Here is a 27517-nt window from a genome sequence, read left to right as displayed (position 1 = left end):
ATGCTCTCTTGCTTGGCCAGGGGGAATTTGCTGGATATTCTTCAGGAAGGCTTCACGGAGGTAAATGCGTGTCCCGTGTCTCGCACGGCTCTTTCCCCGGGCAAGGAAGCATGCTTTTGTGCAGCATCTTTCAGGAACTGTTACGTATCCTGGCGCTTTGAGTGCTTTCAGGAACAGAGAAGAAGTAAAATGAGTAACGTTTTGGGGTGGGAGAGCTGCTTGCTAAGAGAAGGACCTTCTGGGCAGCTCCTCTCGGGGGCGGGGGGGGCGGGGGGGGTGTTGCAAATCAGCAGTAGCTTTTGGAAGAGTTTGTGGCTATTTTACAGCAGTTTTTAGCTTGGAGTGTTTCTTCTTTTTGCAGTGCTTTGCAGTTGTCCCAATAAATTATGGCAACTGCAGGCAGGTTGTGGTGCAGAGTTGATTTTACAGAATTGACCTGAATGCATGAAACCTCTGTCTGAAGGCTGCTGGGAAGCCTCAAATCTGCTTTGTGGATACCCATTTCATGGAAGAGACTGACAAAGAGCAGTTTGGATGTTTATTTTGGGTTGGTTTTCCCCATCTGGTTTTGTAGGTTGAATCTTTAGGGCGCTGAAATTCATCTTGGTCAGGAAAATACAATTTTGAGAGCGCTCTTTATTTGCTTGTTCTGCTGGTAGGAAGTCTAATAAATCATAAGCAGTGAGGAGTGCCAAGATATTCCAGAGATGGGAATCCCGTACATGCATGGGGAGTGCGGATTGCTGTCAGCTTCCCTCTTTTTTTTTAGGGTGCATGAAAAATTGGTTCTGTTGGGACTTTTTATGGACTCAGTACAAAATGCCAGAGCAGCTTCTGCTTGGCTGTGCACTGTGCAGACCCTGCTGAAGCTTGATTTCCTTTCTGTAGGCTGAAAAGGAAAGAAAATTGTGAGGGCTTGTGCTGAAACCACACAGTGGCTGCTATTTGCTCTCTCACCTGGTGGCAGGGGTAGGCTCTTGGTGTGTTTTATACTTTCTCAGAGTGCATAACTTTAATTTTTATGTTTGTTTAGTGGTTCCTTATTGCTGCAAAGCTTAGTCTCTGCTTGGCTCTCCTGCCCCAGGCTCCATTCCTTACTGAAAATGAATCCCCCTCCTGTGTTTAACAGTACCAGTCACGATGGTGAAAACAAACTGGGTATGAAACTTGAGCTTTGCAGCTTCAGGCCAGCCACAGGTCTCCTTTGATTGCTCTGTGTAACTCTGTAAACCATCCCCTCCTCCACAGAGTGGCTCATTTTTAGCTCTACTAAAGGGCATTGCTTTAGCTCAAGCTTACACTTCCTGTACTTGAGGGCAGCAGATCATTCTCTGGCATAAGCTACCAGTAACCTGTATATTAACAATGTAATTAATAGTGGGAGCAAAGAGAAGTTTTACACTCAGTGCTAGCCCTGTCCTGACTGGTTTTACCCACAGGCTGCTCAGCTGTGGGGAAAAAAATATTCTCTCTCCCACCATAAAAAGAAATTCACTCTCATGTCTGCCACTTGGCATCTCTCTGCCACATCACACACTGCAGATTGTAATAGAAGTGACATTAAGATCAGTTTTGCAAGTGCAGAACCTATGGCACAGAGAGGTTAAGTGGCTCATCAAGGGCATCACAGCACAGGAACAGCTGGAAGTGAGCAAGAAACCCTCTAATTCTGTGCCTGCTCTTTTGATCCACCGACTGTCCTTCCTCCTTTAGCTTGGTCAGAGTGAGAGAGGCTGGGATCTGAAGAGCCACCTGGACCTTGCCAGGTTATTTTTCTGATCTGCAAGACACTGGGCAGCTGCTGCAGTGTAATTCTGCTAAGCTTGGACTGCAGACAGCAGCACAAACCAGCCAGCTGGGTCTTCCCACACCTGGCTGTACATGGAGATGCACTTCCAGCAGGAATTCTTCCCAGTTTGTTTTTTTTTCCCAAAGCCTTTGTGCCTGGCCAGCAAGAGGGCTGTCAGCGAGGGGAGGATGTATTTACTGTTCTATAGGATTAAGGGTTGAGCAGTTGGGCTTCAATCCCTGCCTGAGGTTCACTGTATGTCTAAGCCAGGCTAGTACTCGGTGGCATGTCCTTTGGCAGGGTGATTACAGTGCCCTGGCACAGCAACAGTCAAAGGTTTACAGCTAGCAAAGCATTTCACAAGCAACAGAAAAACCAGGACAGCTGCTTTCTAGCTGGAAACTGAGGCACACAGAGGTCAAGTGGGCTGCCATTGGCAAAGTGAGGAAGGGGATGTGTCCTAAATGTGCCTTTAGTGCCCTCCATCCCTGAGCAGGCAGTCTTACTGGGTGTCCCTTCCTCTTTTCTTGCCTGCAGATAGTGCTGGTCAGTCATGCTGCTTGCTCATCTCTTCACAAAGCTGCTTTCCCCCTGTCTGTCCAGGGCTGGTGAATGCATTCTGCTAAATAAGGAACAATGCTCCTTTTCTTCCCTGAAGCACCAGGGAATGTCTCAGTGCAACTTGTTTTAACAGACCTCAGACTTAGTGTCTGTGTAGGGGAACCATTTGATGATTCAGGGTGAATCATGTGCTCCAAAGCACAGTGGAAGATCTCTTGTGGCTCAGCTTTTTGCCTGTGTGAGGAAAGGTCCTCAAAATACCAGACTGAGGAAAACTCCAGAGGCACTAAAACATCTTGCAAAAGCACCAGAAATTTATCCCTGAAGAGAAACATTTTCATTGCTTCTCAGTTTTCATTTTCTGCTCCTACAAAAGCCTTCTAAAACAGACCCAGTGACAATCAAACTGGAGGAACAGAGGGTGGAAAATTGCAGTCCCCATCTAATTAAAGCTTAGAAATCACACAAGGCCTTAGCCATTGGCTCCTGATGCAATTAGGCTTTGAGCTTTGCTGCTGCAGACGTTTGGTTCAGTGCTCTGAACAGACAGGACACTAAATAAATGCCTTTCAGGCTGGGGCCAACCTCCTAGCACAAGGGCTGTTATTCTTGACCTTGTGAGACCTGGTGCTTGGGCAGAGGCCAGGAAGTATAAAGGGAAAGCACAGTAAAGATTGAGCAGTGTTATTCTTCCCTAAATCCAACTCTAAGGGTGGATTCAAATGCATCAAACGAATGCAGAAAAGTCATCTCCTCCTAGAAGCAGAGTGTCAGGAGGGTCTTCTGTAGCATGGTTTCACAGTGAGGGTGGGGAGACACTGGAACAGGTTGCCCAGGGAGGTTGTGGGTGGACACCCACAGGTGTGGTGTGAACACCCTGGAGGTGTTCAAGGCCAGGCTGGATGAAGCCTTGAGCAACCTGGGCTGGTGGGAGTGTCCCTGCCCATGGCAGGGGAGTTGGAACTGGATGCTCTTTAAGGTCCCTTCCAACCCAAACCATTCTGTGAATCTATGATTGCAAGGAGGTCAGAGCCTCTGCAGGCATCTGCCTGCTGAAGAATGATTTTGTCCAAGAATGAAGATTTGACCAACTTCAAAATCTGCAATAAACTAATCTCAGAGGAGGTGAAAATTAACCTTCTGAGTTGATGGCACTGATAATAAAAGACAGAGTAGCACATCAAGGCACTGTGTGATCTGCCTCTGTTTACCATCGGGCAGACTGATCAATGGTTGAGAGGGGAGAAACCTGAGCCCTAAAGCAGCAGGTGGTGAGTTGCAGTGGTTCCATGAGAATAACAAAGACATCCACAAGAGGCAGGAGCTTTGCAATAAAGCTGCTGCTTTTCTTCCACCTGTGGAAAATGCTGGGTAGTGACACCTAACTGTCATTAGCAGTAAGGGATTACAGCCTGAGAAAAACCTGCTGACCCTGGGAAGGGTCTCCTGCATATCACTGGCTGTCAGCTGAAAGCACAAAGTTATATGCTCCTGACCTCCACAGCTCTTTTCCTATAGCCAGGAAGTCCAAGGCATTCCTTAAGGCTATGTGCTCCATAAATGATCCAAAGCAAAACCCAGCCCTGAGATATACTGTGCTTGCTGAGGTGCTAATTTGCCAGCAGAACCACCTGCAAGCTGGGAAAATCCTTCCAACTGCAGCTGACCTCCAGTACTTTGCTTAAAAAAAAAAAAAATCTTCTCCTGCCCTGCAAAGTCTTTTAAGGCTTCCAGAGTGAGTTGGATATAAACACCTTACAATGATCTGGAGCAAGCTGAGCTCCAACTTTCTTCAGGCAAGGGAAGTGCATTTCCCATTGCAAGATCCAGGTAGAGCAAAGCCTTTTTTTGGAACATAAAGCTGTGTTAACATAAATAGGATTAAGCTTAGCTCCACCATAATCCCAATAACGTGTGCTCTGCAGAAGAAATCTTAGGCTAGGCTGATGTGTTTTCCTTCTGAAAATCCTGGCTTGGAGAGAAATATGGGTGGCAGGAGCAGAGCAGTGTGAGCCCCATCAAGTCCCAAGACTTGGCTGACCAGAAGCTCAAACCAAAATGCAGGGAGAAGCAGAAAACTCCTGAGTGGTTGGTGACTGAAGGAAGATTTTAGCTAATTGTATTGGGCTAATTATTCAATTACTAGGAAGAAAGAGGGTGAGCTAGACAGAACAATAGCTGTTCCCTCTCTGCTCTTGGGTGTAACTGTCTGCTATAACAGGTTAAAAACCCAGCTAGTGGCAAGTCAAGGGGTTTGTTCAGTTCTGTGTAGTTCAGAGATCACAGATTCACAGATTGCAGCAGGCTGGAAGGGAGCATCAAAGAGCATCTTGTCCAACCCCCCTGCAGGCAGCAGGGACAGCTCCAACCAGAGCAGGCTGCACAGGGACACATCCAGGCTGATCCTGAATGTCTCCAGGGATGGGGCCTCAAGCACAGCCCTGGGCAACCTGTTCCAGTGTCTCCCTACCCTCACAGTGCAGAACTTCCTCCTTAGAGGTCCTGTGCAAAGCTGTGGTAGCACAGTGACAGCATCAGAGGATCTGGTGATAAGCACATGCCAGGGAGTGCTTTTCTGGGGTGGAACAGGCTGTGTAGAGCAGCTTGGCTCATGGCAGAATAAATCCTGACAAACCTTTGTTTTCTCTGTGCTGGAAGATGGCACCTGGAGTACCTTGCAGAATAGATGGCATGACTTATGTCCATCCAAGTGATAGTGCTTAGGGCTGTTCTCCTGTCAGTTGAGGTAGCTGTCTTGAGTTTTGAAACAAGTGGAATTCTGAGGGAGTGAAATAAGTGTTGTGCTTTTATTTTTTAAGGGTCTGACTCATTAAACTCATTAGCTGCTGCTGAAGGCCTTGTGCTTGTGTTGGAGGTGTATGTATGGCTCACAATGACCTTGTTACTGCCCAGTTCATACCAGCTGGTATGGAGAAGCTACAGAATCATTTTTGACTCACTAGCTTAAAAATAGCTGCTGGGACTTCTGCTGAACAGCTTGGGGACTTTGTCCCTTCATGCACTGAGCACCACTTTGCCATTTTTAGGTCACTAAACTTTTACCTCTGTTGTTTTCTTGGTAAATCCAGTCACCCACTGAAGTGACAGCTCACTCCCTGAGTTTTTAGCTTTGCAGCAATCCAAGCTTCTTGCTGAAGCCATCAGGTCTTCTAGTTCTTGGATGGAAGGTGAGGAAATGGTGATCAGTTCAACTGGCTGAACATTTCTGCAGGAAAATCTTATGCTTTAGTGGGGGGGAAAAAAAAGAGGCAAACCCAAACAAAGTCAGTCTGCTAATGAAATGTAGGTCTGCAGCATTACAGCAGCAACAAGTAGGAAATTACTTTGTAATGGTGACATCCATATTCCACTGCCTCCAATTCCTCCTTTTCATTGCTTTAAATGTCACTCCCAAATCCACTGCACTGACTTATGCTCTAATAATGTCAACCTTCTCATGCCTTTAAGAGAGAGATTAAAAGTTTGCTGAAAATGCTTCTTAGTGAATGCATAAAGTATGTTCAGAGCTAAAAAAAAATGGGAAACAAACTGCTTGGTGAAAGGATCTGACTGGGGTTGTTTAGCTTGGAGAAGAGGAGGCTGAGGACAGACCTCATTGCTGTCTACAGCTCCCTGAAAGGAGGCTGCAGTGAGGCAGGGGTTGGTCTCTTCTTCCTCAGCCTCAGAAGGAGAGGAAATGGCCTGAAATTGTGCCAGGGGAGGGTTAGGTTGGAGAGGAAGAAAAATGTTTTTGCTGCAAGAGTGGTGAGGGATTGGCACAGGCTGCCCAAGGAGGAGGTGGAGTCCCCATCCCTGGAGGCGTAGCAGAAACCTGTGGCAATGGCACTTGGGGCCAGGGTTTGGTGGCCATGGTGGTGTTGGGTTGATGGTTGGACTGGATGATCCTAGAGGGCTTTCCAACCCAAACAATTCTATGATTCTATGAAAACAGAAATGCCTGAGTGGAAGAACCATGTAGACACATAAAAACCGCAGATGTTCTGTAGGCTGGAAAGGGCTGTGTGGAATTAATACAAATGAAGAGTTTAGAGCTTGGTAAAATGATTTGTACATGGCAAGATGTCCCTGCCCATGGCAGGGGGGCTGGAACTAGAAAAGATCTTTAAGGTCCCTTCCAACCCCAAACATTCTATGATTAGACTACTGCAAGACTGAGCCTCACTGGCTGAACACAGGTCCAGTCAGCTTTCTGAACCAGCAGACCAAGCCATGGTGTGATTAGAGATGGATTTCCTATGTCAGGATAATGAAGAATGAAGCCATGATCAGACTGGCACTTTGATGGGGCTGTAAAAGCATAAACTCTGTGTGACACTGCTGAGATAATATGGAATGGAGACTCACAACCTGCTGCCCTGGCAGAATAATGGGAAGCTTAGTGAAAAGGGAGGTAATCCCATAAATGGATCAGTTTGTTTACCCGCCCTGGACCACACCAGTCCTGCCCAGAGAGATTATAGTGTTCCCAATGCTCCTGCAAGCCATGGAAGTGGTGCTGAGAGGGGGATGGAAAGGGAGAAGTCATGGGAACTTGCTCTTTGCCTTTCAGTCCCTTAATGCTGGATGAATCCTCACGCTGCTCAGAAGCCTGAGGTTCAGTCTGGTCTTCCCTTTGTGGCAAAATGCTCCCCTCTGTGAAGCATCTGAGCTGCTGGAAAGGCAGTGCTGGTGCTGGCAGGTCCTGCAGGTGTTAAGTGCTGTGGCAAGGCAGTTTGCATGTGTACAGAAATAGAAATTGGGCCATTAGAAATGCTGATGCAGCCCGAGGGAACTGGAGGAAGGGGGCTGGACAGCCGGATGTGTCTTTCCTCTGCAGGAACTGTTAGAAACGTGCCATGCTGAGAGGGTTAAGGAGGGAAGCTCCAAGAAATCTGGCCTGGTGGTTTCTTTTGGTAGATGGCGTAGTTAAATGGGCAATAACACAGGGTTTCTGCTTCTGCACCTTGGATTTTCTACTGTCTTGATACGTGGAAGGGAATTGTGTGGGCAGGACACTAAATGTTGTGAGTGAATCAATTCTGGCACCAAAACTGAGGGGGGTGACAGCATTGCTTTGGCACCAACCTAGATTAAGTGTAATGTAAAGCTCTCTTCTCAGCTGTGCTTAGATGGAGCCCTGTCCTGCTGCCTGCTTGCTCTTCCTGTCCTGGCATGGAGTGAGCTGTACCACAGTGTGCCCTGGTGTCAGTTAGTGCTCAGCAGGCACTGGGATGAGATCATTGGAATTGATTTTCAAGGGGCACAAGGCGATGAGGTCTGTGAAAAGGGAGAGCTATGCAACCTGCCCCTGAAATGGCTGTGACCTGTGCATGTTCTGCTTTCTGTTCTCAGCAACAACTCCAGGCATATGTGGCCTGGGTGAATTCCCAGCTGAAGAAGAAGCCAACAGTGAAGCCAGTCCAAGACCTGAGACAAGATCTCCGAGATGGAGTCATCCTTGCTTTGCTCATTGAGATTGTAGGTCAGTGATGCCATCTGGCACTATTTTTTTTCCTTCATCTTGCAATTTGAGATCTTCTGTAGAAGGTCTGGCTTTGGCTCTGACATCTGTCAGGCACACTGGCAGATGTTAATCATGGTGTCAGAGCTTGAGGGGAGGGAGGGAGTGCCTTTAAAAGTAAACAATTCTGAAGCAGATCACAGCTGCAGTTCTGTTTGAGCAGGTACCACAGTAGTTGCCATGAGGCTGGAATGGAGCTATGGAAGAAAGTATCTTGTAGAGGAATGGGTGGGATGGAGCTATGAGAGCAATGGTGTTAGTGCGTGGCACCTTTGGAAGAGTTGCAAAGATCCTCCCTTCTTCCTGGACTCCACTTCCTTTCCCTCTGGAATTCTCTACCTCCTCCAAAGTGCAGGGAGATGGGGAATGGGAACTGTGATCAGTTTGTTATGTGTTGTCTCTGCTGCTCCTTCCTCCTCACACTCTTCTCCTGCTCCATTGTGAGGTCCCTCCCATGGGATACAGTGCTCCATGAACTTCAACATGGACCCTTCCCATGGGCTGCAGTCCTGCAGAACTGCTCCAGCACGAGTCCTTTCCATGGGGTGAAGTCCTCAAGAACAGACTGCAGCAGTGTGTCCCCACTCCTGCCAGTAAACCTGCTCCAGCATGGACTCCTCTGCATAGAGCTACAGGTCCTGCCAGGAGCCTGCTCCAGCACAGCCTCTCCACAGGGCTCCCCTCTGGGGCACATCTGCTCTGGCATGGGGTCCTTCACAGGTTGCAGGGTGGATATCTGCTTCACTATGGACCTCCATGGGCTGCAGGGGAATCTCTGCTCCAGTGCCTGGAGCACCTCCTCTCTCTTTTCCTTCACTCACCTCCATGTCTGCAGAGTTTTCTCTTGCACAATCTCCCTCTTCTCTCCTGCCAGCCACTGTGCAGCAGTTTTTACCCCTTCTTACTATGTTTTTACAGAGGTGCTACCAACACTGCTAATTGGATCAGCACTGGGTGTATCTTTAACCTGAGGGAAACTTCTAGCATCTTCTCATAGAAGCCACCCCTGTAGCCCCCCAGTCCTACCTTGCTCTGTAAACCCAATCCAGTCTCCAGCCTAGTGCTCGACAAGAAGCTATGCATGAGCCCTACACCCCGTAGCAATCCCTGTGACAGCACCAAGTGGCTCAGTTCTTCTCTCATCAAGGTTTTTTTTCACACCTTTAGCTGGTGAGAAGCTGAATGGTATTCAGGTCAACCCCATCAGCCAGCAGGAGATGAGGGAAAATGTGGAGAAAGTCTTACAGTTCGTGGCATCAAGAAAGATCCGCATGCACCAGACATCAGCAAAAGGTAGGGGCCTGGCACTCCTGCAACTGATGCCACCTGTGGAAGGCCTGGTTCTGGCTTTGTTTCCTGTCAAACAATGTCTTGGTTTGGGGGGGTGGAATTTTGGGGTTGTTATGTTTTCTCCTGTGGTTTAGTAACAGGTTTGGGGCTGAACAACACTCCTGTTTTGACTGCTGTTGGCAGCACTGCAGTGCACAGAAACAAAAGTGCTGCTTCTCCTGCCACTCAGATGATCAAGGAATGGTGTAGTGAGGAAATAGAAGCTCAGAGCCTTTCACTAAAATCATACAAACCTGCTGCTGTGAAATGAGGCATGGGAAAAGTACTTCTGGTCCACTGGAAGACTGTGATGCTGCTTCACGTGGCATGTAAATAACAGGAATGAGACTCAATATGCAAAATCGTGTCCATGGCAGGGTTTAGTCAAGCAGCACAAGGTTTGCTGAGGGGTGTGTGTGGATCTGTGGGGTAGAAGACAGGCCCTGATCCCTACTATATGCTGACTGCTGAGAGGGGGACACAGGACACAGCAATCAGTAATTCACAGATTCACAACTGCTTTAGGTTGGAAGGGAGACTCATGGGGCATCTTGTCCAACCCCCCTGCAGTCAGGGACACATCAAGGCTGATCTTGAATGTCTCCAGGAACAGGGTCTCAACCACATCCCTGGGCAACCTGTTCCAATGTCTCACCACCCTCATTGTGCAGAACTTCCTCCTGATGTCCAACCTAAACCTGCCCTGCTCCAGCTTCAAACCATTGTCTCCCCTCCTATCACTCCAATCCGTTCTAAGTAGTCCCTCCCCAACCTTCCTGTAAGGCATTGAAATGTAGCCATCAGTGTAGTTGGAGATAATCCTCAGTGCTGGAATGCAGTTTACTGGTGGGGTTCCATCCTCTCCACACGTGCTGGCCAGGTGGCAGCTCTGGTGGCTCTCTGCTCCTGGCACTGTCTTTGCCTTTATTTGCACTTTGCAGATATCGTCGATGGGAACTTGAAATCTATCATGAGGCTGATCCTGGCCTTAGCTGCCCATTTCAAACCAGGCTCTGGGAGAGGGATGCATCACAGCCCTGCTGGCGTGGTGGGGAAGAGCTTGTCAGCATCTTCTGGCAGTCACAGGCCTCGGTCAGCAGCTGCAGTGGCACAGGGGGCAGTGGCTGCTCTGGCAGACGTGCGTCAGGATGTCCTGCAGTCCGGCCGCGACGTGCTCAGGCACAGGCAGAGGTGAGGAGAGCTCCCTGGCTGGCTGGCCAGGTCTTGGGGACAGGTGGACACCATTTCTTTGAAAGCAGATCTCTCTTTATGCTGACAGTTCCTGGGGAAGGTAGCTCTCCTGTGGTACAGAGACAAGCTGCTGCTGTCTCTCTGAAGCCTAAATGGCCTGACAAAGGGGAGCAGTGACCTAGCCTGGCTGCCTCAGCTTTCTTCTCACAGGATTAGAGAGGAGTTTAAAAGAGGAGGGCCTGTCCACCTGTGTTCCCTCACACCAAGATGATGAGATGGAGCTCCCTTGATAGGAGAATTTTCTTTATTGGTGGTTTTCTAGCTGCCCATCTTTCTCACTTTACTTCCAGTAGCTTTCCTATTCTCCTGCTTGGAGACAAGCAGGAGTTCCTCTCAAGTGAGGCTTCCCTTATTCTGTGATTGTTGTCTCCAGAAACAGCAGCATGGATGAGGAGATTGAAAACCCTTACTGGAGTGTCCGGGCACTGGTGCAGCAGTACGAAGGGCAGCAGAGCATGGCACTGGAGTCCCACTCCTCCAGGTGAGGAACTTGATTGCCAGGATGTGTCCCCTCATGGTCGTTTGTCTGACATTCCCTGAAGTGTTCTTTCCTTACCACTGTGATCTGGTTAGGTCTGATAGAAAAGAGAATTCCCAGTGTGTAGTCCCCTGTGAAGCAGTGGTTTGCTGCCATTTCTCCCACAGATAAATTGACCTCATTCATGATGCAATTACACAGGTAAGAGACTTCCACTTTCTAAAGTTCTGGGGTGTGCCTCAGAGGCCAGGGCAATAGGATCAGGGCAATAGGATACAGCTCAAGATTTTACTGGGAACCTGAATGTACATGTGGAGCCTCATGAGGAAGTGCTGACACAAGGGATGCTGGAGTTTGTGGCCTACTTCACAGAAAGGAAGGGGCAGAATAGTTGCAATGCAAGGGATGAAGATCTCAGAGCTAATGGAAAAAGATGTGGAGGAAAGGATCATAAACCAACAACTCCATGCCCTGCAGAGAGATGGAGGTGAGGAGGCACATGGATTTGAACAGCACTTACAGGAACACATCAGTCTTTAGTCCAGATATATGGTGCTGGGGGAGCATCTGCAGCTGTGTCTTCACTGCCATCATGCCTTTATCTGTTACCTTTAACTGTCTCTAAATTTAGTTATCTAATGTAGCCTTCCACCCCCCAGACTAGACTGAAGGAAAGAAAGTGCAGCATTTAATTATTTTACTGAAAAACCTCCTGGATGCTGCTATGAAGCAGTTCAGTTTGGTTTCCTTTGGAGGTGACTTCCCTCTTTGAAGCAGGACTTGGTTCTTAAGGAGTGTTTGCTCTGTACTATAAACAGCCTGCAGCCTTGACTGCACAGGTTAAGCAAGGTCAAGCTGGTACAAGTGGAGGCTTTCTAAGGAAAGGGAAGCTGCAGAAGTCAAGCCTGGTTAGGATGGCAGCACATCATACACTTGCTATAGGAGCTGTGACCCTGAGCAGTGTGTGCCAGTTGTGAGACGTTGCACCAGTGCCTTGCAAGGTCTTCTTACTCCACTTTGCATTGGGGCAGAAGTGAAAACTCTTGCCCCAATTCGCTTGAGCAGTGGAAGGGAGAGGGAAGCTGCATGGCTGTGTTGTTTTGTTTGCATGGATTACAGGAGAGACAGGGCCTGGGGGAAGAAAACTGTACCAGAGTGGGGGAGCTGATCCAGCATGGATAGCTTCATAGTGAAGGACTGTGGAGCTATCCCCTTCTCCCCAGAGAACAAGAAACTAGTTTGAAGACAAAGATCTGTAACTGAAGATATTAGATCTCCCTCTGGATGTGCTGCTTAGCTTCATTTAATCTAAGAGGGCAGAGGTGCCTGAGCGTAGCTGCAGCTCTTTTTGGTTCACAGTTTCCTGCTCCCAATGCAAGCCCCAGCTCTGCTTTGTTGCCTCTTTGTCCCGCTTGGGCTACTCCCTGAGAATGCCTCAACCCCCCCTACCCTCTGACTTGTGCAGGAATGAGGAGGTTCATTTTCCTACAACAGATTGCAGCTGACAATTACTCAGCAGGCAGGATGTCTCCACAGGATTTCTCAGGCCAATTTTTGGTGTTCCATAGCCCAAAGATGCATCCGTGTAAGCTTGGTCCAACAGAGGTGAAGAAGAGACAATGGTTTGTATTTATCACCCAGATTTCCTGTGGATCGTTGTGAGGTTGTGTTTGTAGATGCAGACATGCAAATGTGGAAGTGTGGGAACTCCAAGTGAGCCGGTGTGGGGCCACTGCCTCCACATGATGTCAGCAGAGAGCGGGGAAGCTGGGCCAGGGGAGATGTAAAAATCCTGCTCTCCACGACAGGATTTCATGGCTAGAGTCACAGGACTCTGGTGCTGACTCTTGAGCTGTGATCTCAGTGGGACAGAGTGGAGCATGCTGTTCCCTCTGCTCGTTCTTCAGCTGAAGGCAGCTGGACCACTTTGGGTACTCTTCTCCCCTGGATTGTCATTTTGATTGTGAGGGAAGAGGCATTTGTGCATCCTAAATCACTTTGTGTTTGGCTTTTGTTTTTCTCCATAATGTCATGAGTCCTCTTACCACATATTGATGGTATTGCTGATAAGACAGAATGTGGTGAGAATCTTTGTGTAAGTGATCAGTGATTAACCCAGCTGGGAGCAACCTGACCTCCAGCTCTTGGGGATGCCTTTTAAAGTGAGGGTGGGGAGACACTGGCACAGGTTGTCCAGGGAGGTTGTGGATGCTCCTTTCCTGGAGGTGTTCAAGGCCAGGCTGGAGGAAGCCTTGAGCAACCTGGGCTGGTGGGAGGTGTCCCTGCCCATGGCAGGGGGGTTGGAACTGGATGGTCTTTAAGGACCCTTCCAACCCAAACCATTCTGTGATCTATGACACCAGGCTTCATGATGAAAACAAGATGCTTGGCTTTAATTTCCTCCCAGAGAGAAATGTATGAACACAGGCTGGGAGAAACAATCCACTGCGGTTTCATTAGTGTGAGATGTGGTTATTAACTGCAGCCACTTTCTCCATCTAATTGTGCTGCTGTGGTGTCTGTCCCAGGGCAGCATCCTCTGCCTAGCATCAGCTCATTTCTGCATTAACTCTTCAGTCAGGAAGCTCACAGCCTGAACTGCAGAATTCCCAGAGACAAAAGCTCCAATAAGCAAAGGCAATGGAAATGATTAATGGAGAAATTGCCAAAATCAGATGGATTCCCAGGCCGTTGAGCCCCTCACCCATCCAGCTCTCTTTCCCCTCCCCTTGCCGAGCTTTCCCTCCCCCACTCTGAGGCAGGCATCTGAGAGAAAAGGCTCTGCCTTGCACAGGCTGTGTGACAGCAGGAGGGAGAGGGAGCTGGAGATAGCAAGGAAGAGGAAGCCGTGCACAGGGCTGGGAAGTGCTGCGTGCCGGCTGCCGACACCGCATCCAAGCCGGGGAAGAGCAGGGAACCTCCTGCCTGCAGGAGCACCTTCTCTGGGCTCTTCTCTGGCATCTGCAGCAGCTGCTTGGAGTCTAAAGAGGGCAGAATGGGATGAGAAACGCTGCTGGCAATCCAGCTCGCAGCCCTTGTGATGAAAAACAACTGGGTGTGCAGCTGAGCAAAATGCAGCAGCAAGAAACAAATAATCCGAGAGGAAAACCAGCGAAAACGAACCTCGGGCTGCAGAATTCCCTGCTTCTGGAATCAAATACCTGCCTGTAGGCTGCTGCTCTGCCATCCAAAGGCTTCTTGCAGAGACCCTGAGGATTTTTTGTTGGTGGTTGGTTGTTGCTGCTGTGAATCTTTCAGCTAATGTGAAGCAGTCTGGCTGGCAAATTTTTCTCCAGTAGTTTGACAGCAGCTGGCATCTCCTGCACCGAATGCTGAGGATGGGAAGGGCCAAGGCATGTCTGGAGCCAGAATCCTGAGGCTCCCCGGGACACGGATTCTGTGAGGCGAAGGGTTAAAGTGGGATCATGGGAGGGAAGCAGGTCAAATGGTGAGCGATTGTTGCCATTGTCATTTGAAACAGCAGGGCTGGGGTCCTCGTGAAAAGGAGAAAAAGTCAGACTTCTCCCTGGGGCTGTTGTGCTAAAGCCTTGACTGGGCAGGCACTGGCAGCTCTGGGACTCGGTGGAGGAAGGATATGGGTTAAGAAACGGCGTGGTAAAAGGAATAAAGTGGAACAGTTTGCATCGTAAATCTGGGTTAAATAGCCTGAATTTCCCAGCACTTCTGCATGCTTGAATCATGAGTGGTTAATGTACTCGAAGGAACCAATTACCTGTGGGTATTTCATACTCTGATGGCTTTGACTAAACCATAGGAATGTTTCCAGCATTAACTTGATGGCATCGTGCATGAGGTGAACCTGACCTGTGAATGCATTTCAGTGGCTCTTTCACTGTTTGGTGTGGTGTGAGAGGTTGGCACTCCTGCCATGTGGACCCAGTGGCCTTTAAGAAGAGGGAAACTGCCTGGGAAGGGGTCTGTGGATATAGGAAAGCCAAAGCAGACCTCTGTGAAACTGCTGTGGGGACCTGTAGTGACCACTGAACCCCACCCCCTGCCTGAGCTTGGGTCCTTTGTATTTACTTTGGGCTGTGGGTCCAGTGCAGATGTTAATTCCAGGCTCTAGATCTGCTTGGGGTTTGTTTATCCTGCTCCTTCTTCTTTCCAGTTCTCTGCTCCTACCCACCCACCAGATTTTTTTCTAGGACAGCTCTCATTCTTTCATCTTTTGCATGGATGAGAACCAGCAATGCACTTCTCAGTGGCTTTCTGAGGAGGATGGCACGTTCAGCTGGGAATATGCGGGGGGAATATTGAGATCTGTTCCTAGAAGGAAGGAAAATCCCTCTGTCTCCCTGGATGTGTTAGATCTCCCTGTTAGGGCATGCAGTTGTGTTTGCAAGTTTCGCCCTTCTCTCTGACTCTTATATAATTGCAACTGCACCACTACTCTCTGGGCTCCCAAACAGTTGTTTTAATTTTACCCTCAGTGAGCTGGTTAGAAATGGATACAAAATGCCCCTAATGAGGGACTGCTGTAATTCACAGATTGCATTGGCTTGGAAAGGACCTTCAAAGGTTCCTAATGGAGTTCCTGAAGGCACATCCTTGAGCAATGCCAGGTGGCTTGGACCTCTTTAACAATCACACCCTCCCTGTTTGAGCAGGAAAGGACAGATAGGGAGCCCAGGTGGTTGGTTATTCTCTCACTTTGTAAATTGCATTAATCTTCAACATGGGGAAAGTCCATTTAGTCTGCACCATTAAAACCTGACTGCTTGAAGGTCTGGAATAGAAATGAGAAGTAGGCCAGCACTGGCTGTGGGAGTGGACTAGAAAGGAGCTGCTAGCAAGGAATTTCTCCCTCTGCTGCAAGGCCTTTCTGATGCTGTGAGGGTGCTGTGGAATATGCAGCAGCACTGCTGGGAAGATGCAGAAGAGCTGTCAAAGCCTCTCTTTTTTTGTTGGTTTTTTTTTTTTTTTCTTTCCTAACCCTCTTACATTATTTCCACACAGTTTTGGTTTTGTTCTCTGTCTTTTGTTTCTGTGTTGGGGAGAGTGAGAAATTAAGTGGTGCTCACACTTGCAAGGATTAGTTCCTGTGACTTCAGAGGTACATTGAATAGGTCAGTGAGCTTCAGCCACCTTTTCTTGTTGTCTGGGTGATGCATTTAGGAGGAATTTCAGGGAAAAAAAAGGTTGCTTGAAGCTCAGAGTCAGCTGAGATGGCTCCAGTGAAAATATGAGAGTACATTCAAGGAGCCTTAATGTAAGAACATCAGGGAGTGGTATCTGACTTTCAAAAATGTTTTGCCCTTGGAATTCCAAGTTAGTGAAGTGATGCTTATGATAGACATGGACCTGCTGGAGTGGGTCCAGAGGAGGCCACAAAGGTGATCAGAAAGCTGGAACAGCTCTCCTGTGAAGACAGAATGAAAGAATTGGGGCTGCACAGCCTGGAGAAGAGAAAGGTCTGAGAGAACCTTAGAGCTGTATTTCAATATCTGAAGAGAACCTACAGAAAGGCTGGGGAAGGACTGTTTAGAAAGCCTTGGAAGGATAGGATGAGAGACAATGGTTTGAAACTGGATTTAGGCTGGACGTCAGGAAGAAGTTCTGCACAATGAGGGTGGTGAAATCCTGGAACAGGCTGCCTAGGGATGTGGTTGAAGCCCCATTCTGGAGACATTCAAGATCAGCCTTGCTGTGGCCCTGTGCAGCCTGCTCTAGTTGGAGATGTCCCTGCTGACCGCAGGGGAGGTTGGACAGGATGATCTTTGAAGGGTCCCTTCTAACCCCATGTAATCCATGAAGCTGGGACAAGAGATGCAGCAAGCCAGGGTGGCTTTGTTCAGCTTGCAATGTGAACATGATGCTCACAGTAAATTGTTTCTGAGCAGGCCCTCAGTAGAGAGTGGTCTTAGTTCTGTGTGTTTGTGACTTCTCTGGTGGCAGCCTCAGACTTGCATTCTGGTAAGGAAAATGGAGACTCACACTGTGCAACTTCTCAGCCTGCCATGGCACTGCTGTGAAGTGAAGGGCAAGTTCCATGCCCAGTTTGGTTTGTGGATGGCTTTTCAAGTAGGCAGTGAATACTCAGTGTCAAGAAGCTCACCTGCATGTTCATTTCTATCTTAGATGAGGAGGATGATGATCAGCACTAAAGCTACTCTTCCTGCTTTCTTCTGCAGTCTTACATCACCCAGTCCTATCCATAGTGCAAAGAGTGAATCCACTGTAGCCCCATCAGAGGAGAAGGAGAGACTTGTGATCATCCACACTGAGGAAGCAGAAACCAAAACAGGTACCTCATAGATGATGCTTGACAGCTCCCATTTCCAGTGGGACTTGTTTGTATCAAACTTGCTGAACAGTTCTCCAGTGACTGTGGAGAATGAAAGTCAGGAAGGGACTTTTTACAAGGGCTGACAGGATGAGAGGGAATGGATTGAAGCTTGAGGAGGGCAGATTGAGACTGGAGATTAGGACGAGATTCTTTGCAGTGAGGGTGGGGAGACACTGGAACAGGTTGCCCGGGGAGGCTGTGGATGCCTCCTCCTGGTGGTGTTCAAGGCCAGGTTGGATGAGGCCTTGAGCAACTTGGGCTGGTGGGTTGGAACTGGATGACCACATTCAGCTGTTCCCTCTTCCAGAAGAAACAGAATCTCATCTCCAGCCTGAGTGGCAAGCTGGGAACCCTGGGACCTATTTGGAGAATTCATGGGAGGAGCAACTTTTGGAACAACAGGACCATTTGGAGAAGGAAATGGAGGAAGCAAAGAAGATGATTTCTGGTTTGCAGGTAATAGATTTTCTTCTCAGCCAGCATTTCCTTCCACAGGCATTTCTTCCCCACTAGCTGTAGCTACCAGACAGGATGATCTTGATCTTCCAACCCCAACTATTCTGTGAACTTATGATTTGAGGCTCCTATTCATTAGGGAAAGAGAGAGAGAAGTGTGTGGAGGGAGAGAGAAAAATTACATTGCTGTGAAGAGTGAAGATCAGTGACATGAACTAAGTCATTGAAGTGGACTGTGAGAGGGTAAAGGTTGCACTGAATGCAGGTAAGAATGAAACCACTGGAGGGGATCAGCTCTGTGTTTGGAAGGTGACGGTGGCTGTCCCTTGGATCACATGGACAGAGCCCTGTGCAAAGCACCTGTGTTAGAGCACAGACTGATAAAGATGCAGCAGCCTTTTCCCACATGCTGGGCCTGGCACTCCCTTTCCTCCCCAGGGCACTCAGCAGCCTGCAGGTTTTGTTAGGAGCCTGAGAGAGTGGAAGAATCTCTCTGTGATTTGTGATCGGAAGTAATGCAGAGAGACAAGGAATGTCAGGAAATCAATCAGGATTCCTAGAGCTGAGCAGAGGGCACAACAGGCCTGCATCAATCTCTCACTGAACCAGGCTGAACTGTAATGTTTCTCTACACAACTTGTTCTTTGAGGGACTTTTTCCATGCTGCCCTGTTCCAATCCCTCCTTGACCAAATGACCCTCAGCCCAGTGTGTTTGACTTTGCATGGGGAGCAGAGCCCCTGATCCATATGGTAAAGAACCTGAACTGTCTCGGGAACCCTCCTTTCTGTTTGTGCTGGGAACCATGCTGCCTTTGAATTGTAAATATTTATGTGGCAGTAAACAAAGCAGAGATTGTGTGGGAAGCCTGGGCAGGAGGGGAGGAGAGTGGAGTGTGGGCGGGCAGGCACTTTCCCTGTGGACAATGGGCAGGAAACAAAAGGCTCAGAAAAAAAAAAAAAAAAAAAGCAGCAAAACCCAAAAAAGAGGCTTGGTTCCCTGGTAAAATGGGGCTGCGTTATGTGCCCACTGGCACAGCCTGTGCCTCCAACTATGGCCCCATGCTTTGGGAGTGAGGTCGAGCAGCTGGCACTGCCCTGGGAGCAGGAAGAGGCAGCTGATGCTGCTAGCCAAGAAATTGGATTTGATTAATTGATTTCTCTCCCCCTTTTGCTCAATACTTCAGAGCTCCCAGTTCAGGAGAGCTTGATTGAAACATCAAGGAGCTGATAGCCCCATCAGGTGCTAAACCCAGGGCAGCTTGTTGTGTTCCTGTGTGATTCCTGATGGAGTGTCCGCTGGGAAGGCTTTGAAATGCACTCAGAAAAGTTTTCCAAAGAGCTTTTGCATGAATTGGATGCAGATTGCTGTTTGGCAGCAGTTGCAGCCTTTAGGTGGAAGATGTTGTCAACAGGCAGAACCTGACCTGTCATCTCAGCCTTGAAGTCTTTTGGGGAGGAACTGGGATATTCTGGGGTTTTATTTTTAGCCATAGAGTTCAAATAGAGATAAACTAACTGGAAGAGAGAGGCATGACTCCTTCCAAATGTGTCCACTTGTATGCAACATCCTGGCATAGAACAAATGCCCTGAGTCCTCCAAGTCAATGTGAGAACCATCAGCTGGAGAAAAAATGAGCTGGCCTGGTCCTGCAAACTCACATTTCCTCCAGGGCAAGCTTTTCCTTCCTGGAGGCTGGATTCAGTCTACTGGGGGGAATTCTGGCATCTTCCTGCAGTCATCTGGGCTACCCTGGAGCTGGTTCTAGTAGCCTCCCTCCAGCACAGGGCATGGTTGAAGATTTTTCACTGTCTGCACTGTCTGTGTGGATAGAGACTCTTCCTTCACTTGGACAACAGTTCTGAATGTATCTCCTATCTTGTCTAGTGTAGAACAAATTAGACTTGTCCTGAACATCCTCTTTCTAAAGTCTGTTGTAGTTGTGTGCTTAGGAGAATGTCTTTTTTCAGTCTCATCCCAGAAGAGAAGCCTTAAACTGTAAACCTGGTTCAGTCTCTGCTTTGGACTTCAGATCTGCTGTTGTGGTGAAGGCTGCCCTTGGACTAAAGCCTGAGACAGACTTCGCTCCCTGAAAATCTCAGGTGTCCTTGCTTGGTGCCTTTCTGTGGGGAAGAGAGAAACCTCTGGGAGAGGACAATTCTTGTTCATTGCTGGAAAATTATACTCCTTGTTGAGGGCAATAAATCAGCAGAGATGGAAAATGTAACTGTGCAGAGACTGAATGACTGCCAGCCAGAGATGCAGCTACCCTGTTTCCCTTTGAACTCCCTGAAGAGATTCACTTTTTCCCCCCCTTCACCTTCCCAGGCTTTGTTGCTCAATGGATCTTTACCTGAGGATGAGCAGGAAGGATCCTTTGAACTTTGTGAGCGTGGAGCCTGCCCTGAAGAGCAACTGGTGAGCACATTGCTGTAACCCACATCCCTCTGCTCCAGCTGCCCTCTGCCACTGCCTCCCCCAGCACTAACCCTGCTGCTTTGCATGCAGATCATCATCCGAAGTCGTCTGGACCAGAGTATGGAAGAAAACCAAGACCTAAAGGTCAGAAGGGGAAAGAGAGGTTTTGTGTCAAGAGGCCTTTGCAGACTCTGCCCTAGCTGATTGGTTTTTATTTGTTGTTAATCTTTTTTTTGGGACACACACACACACACCTGGGGAGCATTTGAAGTATTTGATGTTGCCCTGAAGGACAGATGTGGGGGACGAGGCAATCTCTTCCTTTCATGGCTTTTAAGAGCAGAGGCTTAAGGGGCTGCTCAACTGCTTTGGCACATTTAGCTCATTAAAATGGCTCTTTGATCTCTAGGAAAAGGTGGGATGTGCCTGCTTCTGAAGCAGCTCTCTGGGGACAGTGAACCCCGGCTTTGAAGGGGTGGCAGGATGGCCTTTAATCAAATTGTGTTGCATTTGCAGAAGGAGCTACTGAAATACAAGCAAGAAGCTCGAAGCCTACAGGGGATAAAGGTAAGGAAAGGGGCACTGCATCAAACATGCTGCAGCCCATCAGCTGGGCCCTGCAACCATACACCTCTGAGGGTGTGGGGACTTGAAGTTAGGGGATCCTATGGTCAGTTTCTGACTCCAGGAGACTGCAGTTCAGGCAGGCACAAGGAGTTAGGTTTCTGTCTGTAGAACTGTGATCAAATGTTCCCCCTTTTGTCTGTTTCCCCTAAATATATGAGGCACAGGATGCCCTCTTGGTTCTCATAGCCTCACCCCATCCTCCCCTACACCCTGTCTTGGGGTAGGCACGGTAGAATTGGCTTAGTGAACTCATTCTGGAGAGCAGAGGAAGAAGAGCATGGAGGCATCCTTGTCTTCATCAGATGCAGCATTTTTCACAGCTTTGGCTCCTGCTTGCTCACTTTCTCTCCACACTGATCATCAGCTCCTGTGCAGAGGTAGTTGCAGAGCTGCCTGTGCAGGCAGCAGGCAGCAGTAGCTGTCCAAGGTAGAGCCTCAGCTTCTGGGTAACACTGAGTGAAAGGTGAAGAATTAGTCCTGACTTTGGCCTCTTCAGAGAGGATTTCAGTGCACAACTAGGTCACACTGACAGCTTCAGTTTCCCTGTGTCCTTGGCTGACATTGGCCTCTTTCTGCCCTCTGGGTGCTGCAGATGCATGGCTGCAGACAATAGCTGTAAGCCACTGAACAGCCCCTCCAAAGTTACTGCTATTTGCTCCCATAGGAGCAAACTCTCAGGCCCCTTCTGGAGGCAAGAGACTCACTGCTGGGTAAGAGAAAGGCAGAGGGCTGAGAGCTCCTTGGGCCCTTGGCAGCAAGCACTGGTCTAGGTCACTCACTTCCCAAGGAAGGGTCTCTGCCTGTCTTGCACCTCCATACAGACAACATCTTTCCCTAGGATGCTCTGCAGCAGAGGCTCATTCAACAGGATACTTCAGTTCTTCAGCTAAAGCAGGAGCTGCTGAGAGCAAACATGGACAAGGAGGAATTGCAAAACCAGAATGTGAGTCACTGTGCTGCTCTGGAGGGTTAGATCAGTTTTGAAGGTAGCCCTGAGGGCTCCAGCAGCCACGTGGGTGGAGTTGGTGGTTGCAGCATAGTTCCTGGGGTCGTGGGATAATGAATAACCAGTCAGAGGTCTCTGCATAGTAAACACTGCACAGAGGCTTCTAGCCAGCTGGGAGACTCACTGGAGTTTCCTGTTCTTCACTCCCATTTCCTGTCCTTCTAGACCTTCAGCTGAGAGAGGGAAAGGCTGCCCATAATGTTGTCAGTACAGCTGCACTCTTTCTTCCCCATGGTGCTCCCTAGGTTAGCAAGTGGCACCTTGACAGGTGGAGCTGCCACGTTCTGTCTGTCTGGAGACAGGAGGTCAGGGAAGAAACTGTCCTGTCCAAGGTGTTGCCATCCTTAGACACCAGCTCCCTTAAACTCTGCTGACATTTGATCTCAGGTTATCCTTTAGCACAAGGGGAAGGAGGTTACCACTGATTATCCAGGAATACCAACCTCACACCTCTGTTGTTTCTGCAGGTTGACCTTCAGAGGAAAGTTGAAGAGAGAAACAGGCTGCTGGCAGAGTACAAAGTAATGGAGCCTCTCTTCACTGGAAGCTTTGGGGGCAGCATCTGGTGGTCCTTCAGCTTGTGAATGTGACTGCTACCTCCCTGGCCTGCAGTCACCTCTGGGAATGGCACTGGGGATAGTGAAGAAGTTGCAGTAGCTATGGAGGATGGAGGGGATCAGATGTTCTTTGTGCTCTGACCACAGCTTTTAATAGCAGATCTTTTATTGCAATGGGCTTTTTTCTGTGCTGGCTTGCTGAGTATCCAGCATTTGTGCAGAAGCCTATCTTGGTTAGGTTGGGTCACTTGATCTCCTGCTGATCCCTCAGGAATCTCTTTCCTCTGGGACAGTTGTCTGGCCTCAGTAGTGGATCTTTGCTGGGCAAGAGAGCTCTGGGCAGCAACCACCTGACTGGCCTGTTAAAAAAAAGAAAAAAGCTTTGTCCCTCATTTCTAACATCCAGCTCACTACACATGTTGTGTAAGTCAGTTGGTAGAGGAACCTGGTCCTGGAAGATGATTCAACTGCCCTGGCCATGAGTAGGTGATTGTGAGCCTTCCCCATGCCCTGTTCATTCTCCTGCTTACTGTGTTGCAGAAAGAGCTCTGCCAGAAGGATAGGTACTTACAGCAGCATCAGACCAAGCTGGATGAAATGTTCAGGCAGCTTTCTGAGGCCAGCTACCAACAGGTATGGAGCAGGTGGGCTGCACTGGTGCCCTCAGCAGGACTGGTCAGGCCCTTGGTGGCTTAGTTTGTGCTGACTCTTCCATTCCTCTCCCAGGTGGACTTGGAGCGGGAGCTGGAGCACAAAGAGGCCCTCTTAGCTCACTGCATGAAGAAAGAAGCTGAAGAGGTATGGCACCAGACTGCTGAGTGATGTTCCTGTGCAGCACCCTCCAGCTACCTGTCCCCAGAAATCATTCCAGTTTGTCCCACAGGGGCCTGGGCTCTGCGATCTCTCTGTCAGTGCCTGAACTAAGGCAGCCAGACTCCAGGAAGCCTGCAGCTTAGCAGAGATCTTAGCAGTGAGCTTTCTGGCTTAGCCTCTTGTGTCAGAATCTTAAGGGATGAAAGAGCAAAAGGGGAGCACAGGAGTGAGCACAAGCCAGAGACTGTTGGCTGCTAGCTTCAGCTCTGACACTGAAGACTGTGGTTAGATCAGTGCTTAGCTTCTTATTTCCTTTTCCTGTTGCCCCTGATAGTGAGCACATGAAACTGTCTTGGTGGAAAGAGTGCCAGCCCTGATACCTCTCCCTGCACAGTGCCATTTGAACACTGGTTGTACTCAATAGAGCTTGCAGAGCCCTCTGTGATGTAGCAGCAAGCCCCTTCCTGTCTCTGCCTCTTTTTCTCCACCTGGCATGCAAGGCACCATGCATGCACTCTGACCCTCTGCACACTCAGTGTGCATTCACCTGGTAGAAGAAGGGATTTATATCAGTGGTGTGAAAAGCTTTCATGTCCCTCTCTTCTTCACAAATGGGGATCTTTGGGGAGATTCCCAGTGGCACACACATCTTCCCTCAAAACAGGTGATTGCCTACAGCACTCACAGTGCTCACAGCAATGGCTTCCTCCAGACAGCAGGAAAAGGAGCTGCTCCCACAGCCCACCGAGGGGTGAGTGCACCTAAGGGATATTTGTCCCAGCCAGACAGCAGGTGAAGGCCCCAGATATTCTGGAAGCTTGATTATGTTGTTAAAAGATAGTTCCCCTTCCTAAGACCTGTGGCTTTGGGTGGGAAGGAAGCAGCCTGGAGTTGCTCTGCCTGACTGGTGGTCTCTTGGGCAGAGCAACGACTTGCAGCTGGTCCGTGATGCCCTTCGCAGCCTCAGGAACAGTTTCAGTGGCCACGACCCCCAGCACCACACCATTGACAGCCTGGAGCAGGGCATCTCCAGCCTGATGGAGCGGCTGTACCACATGGAAACGCAGAAGAGGCAAGAGAGAAGGGTAAAGGCTTCCTCAGGCACTTAGATTTGTAACCTCTGCCCCTCACACAACCCAGAGCTAAGTGGCAGTGAGAGCTCCAGCTGGGAGGTGCCAACTTGGTTCTCACTCTTTTGGCTTTGCACCCTAGATCCGGGGGAAATCACCAGCAAGCAGAGCAACAAATGAGTGTAGAGAGTCCTGGCCTCCTAAATCCAGTAAGTGCCTTTCAGCTTCTGCCTTCCCACTGCCAAATTCATTGCTCAACTCTTCTGGCCAGAGGCTGGGGGGCCTTGGGAATCTGCCATCTCCACCTTCTTATTCCCCTCATCAGAGCTCAATTCCCTCCCTTCAGCCTTTTGCTGTGCAGATTGGACTGCAGTGCAAAGGAAAGGCTGCAGAGCCCGTCTCTGCCTGCTTGTTTGTAAAGCAGCATCACAGTGGGAGTCTGTCTGGGTCACTTCAGTCATGCTGCACTATAAATAACCATGACAAACAGTTCCCCCCACCCTGAGATGAGTGGGAAATGAGATGTCTGCAGCTTTCCTGCTGCTCTGCACCATCTAGTGGGCACAGAGTGGGTGCAGTTGCCTCTTCCCCTGTTCCTCTCTGTGTCTAGCTCCTTCCATACACACACAACAGCACAGCCCTTTCTAGCACCACGTTTCCTGGCTCCACCTGCAGGAGCTCAGGGTTTTCTTTTCATCAAGAAGGCTGTGTTGGGGTTTTTTTCTTGCCCATGTTGGCTGTAAATGTCACTTAGAAAGTCTCTGGGATTGTAGAGACTCTAGGTAAGGGGAAGGATGGATGGTGACCCTACCTTAACATGCAGATCAGGAATCATGTTTGGGTTGGAAGGGACCTCCAAAGGTTGTCCAGTCCAAACCCCCTGCAGTCATCCACTAGATCAGGTTGCTCAGAGCTCTGTCAAGCCTGACCTTGACTATCTGCAGGGATGGGGCCTCAACCACCTCCCTGGCCCTTTCCAACAAGGATGATTAGCTGCTAAGACTCTCTTCCCATGGCCCAGGTTCCCTGCTGTGATGGTGAAGTGGCTGAGCCCTGCCCTTGTGTCTCTTGTGGCTGGGGACAGGCTGTTCCCTGGTGCTGCTCTTTTCTTTGCAGAGCTGCCTCATTCTCACAGCACCCCTGTGATGAGCACCAGTGCCTGCACCAAAGTGCTGTACTTCACTGACCGCTCCCTCACGCCTTTCATGGTCAACATACCAAAGAGGTGAGGCTTTGCCTTGCTGACACTGCTCTGGGAGGTGCTCCTTTCCCTTGAGGCTTCAGTCTGATCTCTTCTTGCTATGGTCACAACGATCTGTGGGTTGATTTGGGCTTTGCTTTTCATGCCCATAGATCTGTGGAATGGTTTGGGTTGCAAGGGAGATCACCTAATTCCAGTCCCCTTGGTAAGGGCAGGGACACCCTCCAGCAGATCAGATTGCTCAAGTCCTCATCCAGCCTGGCTTTGAAGCAGTTCTCTAGCTGATGGATTTGTTTTAGAGCCCTAAGAGATGAATCTTTGTTATTAACTTCCAAGAGAGAGCAGCCAAGCAGTTCTCTTATGGCATGTAGTGCAGGGTGCTTATGTCAAAGCAGCATTTGTTGTCCATGACAAAAGGCTCTTCTGAGGTGGTCCTTGGTAAATCAGAGGCAATTCTCCCTCTGAAGAGGACCTTGAAATGGACAGGGGTGTTCCTGGAGGGCACAGGGTGCCACATGCCTAGCTAGACTTGTGCTGTGGCTCTGCATGCCATGTAGTAATGCTTGAGCTAAATGTAGTCCATGGTGTGCCAAACTCTTCTCTTGCTGGAGCAGAGGAGGTTCTGTAAGGAAAAACTTTATCCCTATGAAGGTGACAGAGCCCTGGAGCAGGCTGTCCAGAGAGGTTGTGGAGTCTCCTCCTCTGGAGACTTCCCAAACCTGCTTGGATGTGTTCCTGTGCAACCTGCCCTAGGTGATGCTGCTCTGGCAGGGGGGTTAAGAGTGGATGATCTCCAGAGGTCCCTTCCAACCCCTAACACTGTGATGCTGTGATTCTTGCAGGTTAGGGGAAGTGACCCTGAAGGATTTTAAGGTAGCTATTGATCGTGAAGGAACCCACCGGTACCACTTCAAAGCCCTGGATCCAGAGTTTGGCACAGTCAAAGAGGAGGTAATTGTGCAATGGAGCTGTCAGCTGCTTTGGGTTCAGCTGGGGACCACAGTTACCTCACTTCTAAACTCATGAAACTTGCCCCCAGGCACACTGTTGTCAGGAGTGTAGATTGAGTTCCTCTTGCACAGTGCTGCAATGTGATGTCTTCATCCCCAACCAGAGCAGCTGCAAGGCTGTGATTGCAGTTGCAAGGCTGTGATTGCAGCTGCAAGGCTGTGATTGCAGTTGCCTGGGAGCTGCAGAGCCCCTTGGGCAAAGAGCTGGCTGTTGGCAAAGAGAGTCTGTGGAACAGCACTGCTCAGGGGGACACTGGGCAAAAACCCAGACTGCTTCTAGCCCTTCAAGTAGCTTTGTAAGACCTGTTGCAATGAGAGACACTTTAGGCAAAGATGGTTTATTCAAAAAAACCCTACAAAAACACACAACCAACTCTTCTCCTCCTTTCTTTTCAAGGTTTTTCAGAGCTAACCATGTTTGTGGCATCTTTTTCTTTTTCTTTTTTTTTTTTCCTTTGGGCACTGCATTACAGCCCTGTTTATGCTCAGCTGAGTCTGGGTGTGGGTTGGATTCATCAGGGGTGATTGGGATGTCTTCATTTGTGAAACAGGAGCTAAGTGCTGCTGTCTAGGGAGCCATTCTGCACTCTGGCTCAGAAAAGGTAGCTTTCCTCTCTTTGTTTCACCTTTCCTGTAAAAACCATGGCAGTAATGATCTGGACAATTACTGCTTAAAGAAGGAGCCTCATCTATTTCTTGCTTAAAACCTGAATAGCTTACTGAGACATGTGAGTGGTGGAGGAGGTGCACAGCTCTGTGTAGGGAAATCACAGAATTGTCAGGGTTGGAAGGGACCTCAAGGCTCATCTAGTTCCAACCCCCTCCATGGGCAGGGACACCTCACACTAGATCAGGATGCTCAGAGCCACATCCAGCCTGGCCTTAAAAACCTCCAGGGATGAGGCTTCCACCACCTCCCTGGGCAACCTGTTGTGGTGTTTCTGACTTGATGCCTGTCCCTCATGCCACTCACATGGCAGGAAGAGTGGGATCCAAATTCCAGACATGATTGGACTGACTTCTGGGTCTTTTTTTTTGTGTAGGTATTCCATGATGATGACATCATTCCTGGTTGGGAAGGGAAAATCGTGGCCTGGGTGGAAGAAGACCATGGGGAGAATTAA

The 27517-nt window shown here is 49.1% G+C and overlaps 1 protein-coding gene across 3 annotated transcripts; it reads left to right on the top strand.

The window, feature by feature from the left end:
* On the top strand, window positions 1-27517 carry DIXDC1 (DIX domain containing 1). 3 transcript variants are annotated; one of them, XM_054395648.1, is made up of 20 exons: window positions 1-60; window positions 7703-7832; window positions 9039-9164; window positions 10142-10391; window positions 10825-10932; window positions 17082-17194; window positions 17544-17692; window positions 20020-20109; window positions 20200-20253; window positions 20626-20676; window positions 21575-21679; window positions 22210-22263; window positions 22840-22932; window positions 23026-23097; window positions 23777-23863; window positions 24036-24197; window positions 24325-24391; window positions 25299-25407; window positions 26226-26334; window positions 27437-27517. In XM_054395648.1, the coding sequence occupies exons 1-20, from the start codon at window positions 1-3 to the stop codon at window positions 27515-27517; spliced, it is 2070 nt and encodes a 689-aa protein (XP_054251623.1). The 3 variants fall into 3 exon arrangements, with proteins under 3 accessions (XP_054251623.1, XP_054251622.1, XP_054251624.1); XM_054395647.1 differs by having other exon boundaries at window positions 22840-22956; XM_054395649.1 differs by lacking the exons at window positions 1-60; window positions 7703-7832; window positions 9039-9164; window positions 10142-10391; window positions 10825-10932 and adding an exon at window positions 14355-14377.

The sequence above is a fragment of the Indicator indicator genome, chromosome 34 (assembly GCF_027791375.1).
Source record: "Indicator indicator isolate 239-I01 chromosome 34, UM_Iind_1.1, whole genome shotgun sequence".
In the NCBI taxonomy this organism is placed as follows: Eukaryota; Metazoa; Chordata; class Aves; order Piciformes; family Indicatoridae; genus Indicator; species Indicator indicator.
The sequence above is the reverse complement of the archived record's forward strand: the minus strand, read 5'-3'. Positions and strand labels throughout refer to the sequence as shown.